We start from the raw sequence: 6,990 nt of genomic DNA, 5'->3' as shown, positions 1-6,990 counted from the left end.
TTTTGAAATAATTTTTTTTCAAAAAAATGTGACTTATAATAGGGAACGGAGGGAGTATATTGACATTTCTTAAATATTGGACTGGATAGGGCACATGCCCTAAGATGGCCCCTAGTCAAGGAAGCTCATATCGAACAGGCGAGACCCCTTAAGTATTATGGTGAGTCTTCTGTCGCCGTGTCTGACTAGATGTAAAGTCTATATAACAATTGTGTAAGGCGCATGATGTAACTAGACATAAGATTAGGGTTTAGCCCCACTATAAAAAGGTAGGCCCAACGTTTCATATATAATACAAGTTCTCTTCTTGGCTGAAAAACGACTACACAAACCCTAGATCTGAGGATCCCTAGATCCCAGAGAAAACAAATATTTTGACTTTTTGAAGATTTATGAAAAATGATATAAATACAATATTCTATTTTCACCACACCCAGATTTGAACTGTGAAAATAATTTAAAACTTCCTTTATTCCTAACTATAAGACATTTTAGAGACTAGTCTTTTGATGGACATGATAAGGAGAAATGATACGATAATTTAATCATGTTTTGCAATAATTTATTATTTGTTTCGCCAACATTATAGAAAAATGCAATCATGTCCCTTATCGTATCATGTCCATCATGAATGAGTTTTATCTTTTGTGAAACCTGAATTAGAAATCAACATGATGGGGTTGCGGTTTATATATTTTTTAATACACCCACACCAAATTAAAATTATAATTAGAATTGTTTTAATATTTATAGGTTCTGTAATTTATAATGCATTAATTTATACATATACAAATATTAATTTTAATGATATATTGATTTTATTATTTATCAATTGCTTGTTGCGGTTGCTACTACTAAATTGAAATTATTTTTAAAATGAACTATATAAAAGGTGTAAATATTGATTTTAATCATACGAAAATAAATTGATTTTAATCATACGAAAATAAATTGATTTTTTTGTTATCACTTGCTATTTCATTATTTAGAAAAAAAAAATTAATTTTTATTTTAGCTTTTTATCGGGATGGAAATTTCATTCATTTATCATTTGATCATATCATATTCTATCATTATTTTGTCCTCCTCAAACACATGATAAGTAATAAAATAAAGAGATTAATTTCTATCATGTCGTTATCTAACTCTCTTATGTTATCATGTCTGTCCCCGTAGGATAACTCAAGTGGTAGAAGCTGAGAGACATATGAGTTGAGTAAGAAGAGGTTCAGGGGTTGATTCTTAACATGTCCCGATGTACTAAAAAACAATGCTATCATGTCTTATTCTATCATGAGTACGAAACGAGCCCAAGAGCAATTTAGGTAGGGAAAAAAAACAGGGAAGGAAAGAACAAATGAACAAATATGAAAAATTGCAGAGGTGTGAATGAAATAATAAATGGTAAAAATTGGAAAATTCTCATTTAGCTTTCCTAGTAAAACGGCAGTGACTTTTCCATATACATAAACCCTGGCCATTTATCACTTAACAAATGACCCTATCCTTAAACACCCTAAATTTATCAATCTTTTTCTTCATTTACAAAACGTGAAAGAAAAAAATCAAAATTAAAAATGGAGGCAATTACCAATCATCCAGAATCACTTTTAAATTAAATTGATATATTGAGGTCAATCCTAGGTTTCTTCATAGATGGCATGGGAACAATAGAGTTACACCTAGGACACTTGGGATTGTTCTTCATTATCAGCACATAGGATAAACAACCAGGGCACCCTGCAGCCATTGGAGATGAAACCATCTTCTCTTCACTTTCTTCTTCCTGTGTAGTTTCTCTGATTGAGGATGAAGATGAGGAATGTGAAGGGGAAGTAGCTGAAAATGATGGCTTCAAAAAGAATGGTGGGGTTCTCTTCTTAATTGGCTCTTTCTCTGCTCTTTCAAGTGCTGATTTCACCTTGTCAAGGGTGCACACACTTTGATAATTGCTTGGTGGCACAGCAGATGAAACCAGCTTCAAGTCTAAGCTTGTTTCATCAAAGAGATTCAAAGGAACCTTAGTTCCAGAAGATGGAAAATTCAGGTCCTGAAGTTTTGGTTTCACATTATTTTTGTTTTCAGGCACAGGTGATGGTGTGTCCATTGTGTTGCACCTCTGAATATACACTTTCCCTGACTGCAACCATTGACAAAGTTGAACAAAAATTCATTACTAATCATCCATAAAGAAAAAAAAATAAAAATAATAGTAAATTATTTTTCCTATGACCCAATGCATTTTTCAATAATATCAATCATGAGATCATCAATGACCAAGAAATTTCACAATTCAAGTGAGATAAATATGAATTAATTGGAAATGAAGTCACCCCAAAATGAAGCTTGTTATGGAAGGCAACAAATATCAGAAAATCAGAAATCTGAAGCCTTTAATTGGGCTTTATGAGAATTAAATATGAGTAACTGCAGGGCCTGCTGTTACATTAAAAGGAAAAAGTTTAACACACCAACAGATGAAAAGTTAATCAATCACTGATCAAAACAATCAAAAATCAAAATCTTAACCACTCTTTTAAACATCATTATTATTCACTTTTATCATATACTTTCTCTGCATCCAAATCACAATACCATCAAAGCATATCATAAAATTTCTAAATCAAGCATTCCATGACTCCCAGAAATCTATTCAAAACAATAACAAAAAATAAAAAATCACCATGAATTTTTTCTTGATAAACCAACCACTGTAAAATAAAAAACTAACCAAATTAATATAAATTAAAAAACATTACAAATAAAAATAAAAAACTGCAATTGACAATGATTCTGTTTCATTTTCAATGCTTAAATTAACAAAAACAATAAAACATGAAAGTATTGGATAGAATTTTGAAGGGGTAGTGAAAATTTTATGATTTTCCCGGGAAACAAACGGAAAATAGAGAGAAAATGAAAATTGAAGCGAACCTGCAGGTCGAGGCGTTTCTCCCAGCCAGTGGGAACCTGCAAATCGAGGTCCAATTCCTGGGACTCAACAGAGGACCCACCACCGAGCAAATCCCTTGTAATCAGAGCCGATGATTTCTCGCCGTCATTCGCCGCCGTCCGATGCTGCTGCTTCTCCTCCTTGTAGCCACCGCGACCGAGAATCCGAATCAGAGTGCTCACATCAGCAGCCATTGCTGTGTTCTCACAAAGGTTCTAGAGAGAGAAAGAGAGAGAGTTTTAGAGAGAGAAAGTTAGATGAGAAAAGGGTAGTTCTGTTTTTCTGAGTGTGTGACTGTGAGAGATTTATATACATACATGCCAATAAAGATATAGATAGATAGAAGGGTACGTTATAAATAAATAAATTACTCGAATAAATGAAAAAATTAAATAATTATAAAATCGGAAGATATGTTATTGAATTGAATTTATTTTATTTTAATTACATTAAATGGTGATTTTGAATTGTAAATAATGAATATGATTAAATATTTGGTTAATGGTTTCATATATTGTCGATGGGTATTAATTAATGGGAGAGTGGAAGGGTGGGAAGAGAATTCAAGAATAGGGTGGCATGTAAGTAATGGGAGCATTGAATGCTTGGAATAGTAGTAGACAAATTTTTGGCGTCTTATTTTGGTAATCTTTTCAATTTTTATTTCTTGGGTGAAATAATTAATTAATTAATTTTCATCAAGAGAATTAAAGAACGGTCATAATGACATAATGGTTTTGTATTTATTCTCTAATTTAAGTCTTTTTATTACTTTTTTGAAAATGGGTCTTCATCCTTTTAATGGTTTCCTTTCAATCTCATTAATGAACTTTGGAACCCTGTGGAGGCATGACGTTTGATTTTTGTTTTCAACCCCTCAATAAATTTGGGTAGAAATTCAGTTTTGACACGTACACGAGAGCATGGATGTTAAACTTGAACCAATCGTTTGGACCACATGTTTTTTCTTTGATCTTTCTTCTCTCACCTAATTTAGACCAAATGGAAGCACCATAGAATGAAAATTATACTGGACTGCCTTACTCCCTTTGCCATAAGTTGTAAATATTTAATTCTCTTATACTAAAAAAAGTAGTTATTAGTAATAAATTTGAAAAAAAATAATTAAGTTTTCTAAATTACCCTTATTTAATTTGTTTTCCTATGATTTTCTTTCTCTAGGTTAATTTTTCTAAAATTCATCATCTTTTTCATATTAAATATGAGGGTGAATTTGGAAAAAAAAATTATTTAATACTTACTAGATATTAGAAAGTGACTTATATTTTGAAACAATTTTCTTTCAAAAAAAAGTGACTTATAATAAAGAACAGAGAGAGTATAAGTTGCTTTATGTGAAAAAAAATTCTACATATAAGTAATTTTCTAATATCTAAGAAACATTGAATATTTTTTCTTCAAATTTCACCATCATATTTAATATGAAAGAGATGGTGAGATTTTGGAATATTAACTTGGAGAAAAAAATTATTATTAAATTAAATAAGGGTAATTTGGGAAAGTTAAAAAATTGTTTTACAAATTTAATACTAGTAATTACATTTCTTACGTTCAAAAAAATTACATTTCTTAATATAAGAAAATTTGATGAAAGTGACTTATATATAGGAATAGAGATTGGTGTTTCTTTGTATGTTTTGTTGAATAAGATTTTGAATGAACCATGTGTTTTTTTTTTTGAAAGTATGAACCATGTGTTTCTTAGTATAGTTTGAACAACTTTTTTCTTAAAAAATATTTTTAAATTAAAGTTTAAAATAAGAGAGTTTTAAAAAAAATTAAAGTTGTTGATTAATTTTTATTTTTTTATATCTTAAAAGTTATTTTTAATTTAAAATCTATTTGTTTGTTTATAAGTTGATGACAATGGGTGGTCGCAACGACATTGTGGTGGAGGAGTCACATAACAAACTTGGTTGAGATCGGTAGTACCTAATGGCAGCTAGAGAGAGTGGTAGCGGTAATTGTATCAAGCACTCATTTATTCTAAATGCTTAAGTTGTTGGACTTTATATTATTATTTCTAACACGCTCCCTCACGCAATATCTCATTTAGGCTTGAAGCATGAACAATGCACAAACTCACTTACCATGTGCGATTCTAGATCACTGGTCATAAAGACTCTAATACAATATCAAGTACCTTATTCCAAAAGCTTAAGTTGTTGGGTAAGGGTCACATGAATAGTTTTATATTATTATTTTTTCAACAAGTTGGATGATAGAGATGCTGGTGGATGTTGTGGCGGGGACGCTGGTGGTGGTAGTAACGACAATGGCGACAATCGAGGTGATGGTGGTGGTGGTGATGAAGCTGGTGGTTGTAGTGGAGGTGGGTGTTATCATGTGGCGGTGGCAGCGACATGTTTGTAGTGGAGGACAGTGGTGACATTAATGGTAGAGCTGGTGGTGGCATCAGCTATGTTGGTCGAGGGTGGAGGTGGCGATAATGACAGCAGTGATGATGATGACAATGGTAGACGATGGTGCTTGCGGTGGCGATGGTGGTGGTGGAAGGTGGTGGAGGCATGGTTGCGATGATGGAGGGTGGAAAAGGAGGTGATGACAATAGCAGCTGCGGAGGGTGGTGGTTGGGATGGTGGAGGGTAGTGTGGTGGAGGTAGTGGCGACGAGGGCAGCGGTGGAGGTGATGGTGGGCCTATGATGGAGCTAGTGGTGGTAGTGGAGATGTGTGTTACCTCGTTGCTACGATGGTCGTGGTAGTAACAACTTAACAATGTTTTTGGTGGAGGGCGATGATCTCTATGATTATAGAGCTGGGGGTTGCGGCGGCGGCGACAATGGTGGTCGATGGTGAAGATGGTGGTGGCGATGATGATAGTCTTTAGGGATGGGCCCATTGGGTAGGTACTCGCAAAAATGTCTGTCATAGGTAGGGTAAAGATCCGCTACATGGTTATGGGGTTGGACATGGATAAATACCCGCAAAAAGTTGTGAGTATGAGTGCGCGTATGAGCATTATAATACCAACTCACCTTATACCTGCACACACATAATATATTTTATTATTATTGTTATTAGTATTAGTATTAGTATTATTATGTAATATACATACACATTTGATTGTAGTTAACAAACTTAAAGTTATAACTTTTTTTTATACATCAGAAAATAAACAACAACAAAGAAAATCTACAAAGCAGCCAAACGATCCCTCATAATGAGGATCTCTAAGTCCAATGACGCAGACTCAAGTAGTCACAGAGGCACTGTAGGGGAAGAGACTTTTCTCTTTGCTAACCAATCTGCCGACATATTGCATTCACGTTTGACACCAATCAGAGAGACTGCCAATTGCTTGCTCATGAGCTCGCGGATTTCATCCAGGATAGGGAGGAACAACCTACTCTCTGCATCATCGAAAGATTTCAACAATTCACCACAATCAACATTGCAGATGACCTCCCGGAAGCCCCAATCCCACACCAGCTGCATACCAAGCTTCAAGGCCCAAGCTTCCGACATCAGCGCGTTCCCCACCGTTGGGAAGGCATGAAAACCATGCACCCACTGCCCTTGGGCATCCCAAACCAGACCTCCTGCACCCATACATTGCGCCTGCAACCGGAAACTACCATCCACACACAAGTTTATTTTCCCAGATGAAGGTAACACCCACCTCCTGCACATCCAACTTCCATCCGTTGCAACAATCCTGTTATTCATGAACCGAACTACTTCATCATGCTCATGACATGTAATTAAGTTACTCTTTTAAAAAATAAGTGAAGTGTCTTAGTACTATTTACATTGTCGCTAATTTACCAATTATTTTAAAAATATGTAAGTTAATAACCTACATTTTAGAAAATATTAAATTATAAATTTAAAGTTATAACCTTCTAGCTTACTCCTCTAAATTATTCATATACTTAATTGAATAAGTTAATTATTTGGATCATCTTTTGTATTTTTAATTAATATTTTTTAATTTTATAATAGTAGTTTTAGTTTTGATTTCAAAATTTAAATAGTAAAAATATCATTTTGGTTA

General features: G+C 33.7%; 2 protein-coding genes across 2 annotated transcripts; both read right to left on the bottom strand.

Moving 5' to 3' along the window:
• Positions 1 to 1,402: 1,402 nt before the first annotated feature.
• Positions 1,403 to 3,253, bottom strand: LOC130749303 (uncharacterized). The gene is made up of 2 exons (XM_057602639.1): positions 2,935 to 3,253; positions 1,403 to 2,140 (listed from the first exon to the last, which is right to left on the bottom strand). The coding sequence occupies exons 1-2, from the start codon at positions 3,145 to 3,147 to the stop codon at positions 1,616 to 1,618; spliced, it is 738 nt and encodes a 245-aa protein (XP_057458622.1). The 5' UTR covers positions 3,148 to 3,253; the 3' UTR covers positions 1,403 to 1,615.
• A 2,941-nt stretch (positions 3,254 to 6,194) lies between these two features.
• Positions 6,195 to 6,662, bottom strand: LOC130743694 (uncharacterized). Its single transcript, XM_057595925.1, has one exon. It carries the CDS (start codon positions 6,660 to 6,662, stop codon positions 6,195 to 6,197), a length of 468 nt encoding a protein of 155 aa, XP_057451908.1.
• Positions 6,663 to 6,990: the final 328 nt, after the last annotated feature.

The sequence above is a fragment of the Lotus japonicus genome, chromosome 3 (assembly GCF_012489685.1).
Source record: "Lotus japonicus ecotype B-129 chromosome 3, LjGifu_v1.2".
Classification (NCBI taxonomy): Eukaryota; Viridiplantae; Streptophyta; class Magnoliopsida; order Fabales; family Fabaceae; genus Lotus; species Lotus japonicus.
This window is presented reverse-complemented; position numbering and strand designations above follow the sequence as displayed.

What these genes read in the sequence shown, in the direction of transcription:
- LOC130749303 (XM_057602639.1), bottom strand. Translation starts at nt 3,147, where the DNA reads ATGGCTGCTGATGTGAGCACTCTGATTCGGATTCTCGGTCGCGGTGGC. An exon ending in AGAAACGCCTCGACCTGCAG is followed by an intron (nt 2,141 to 2,934) that starts GTTCGCTTCAAT and finishes CAATGGTTGCAG; the next exon opens with TCAGGGAAAGTGTATATTCA.
- LOC130743694 (XM_057595925.1), bottom strand. Translation starts at nt 6,662, where the DNA reads ATGAATAACAGGATTGTTGCAACGGATGGAAGTTGGATGTGCAGGAGG.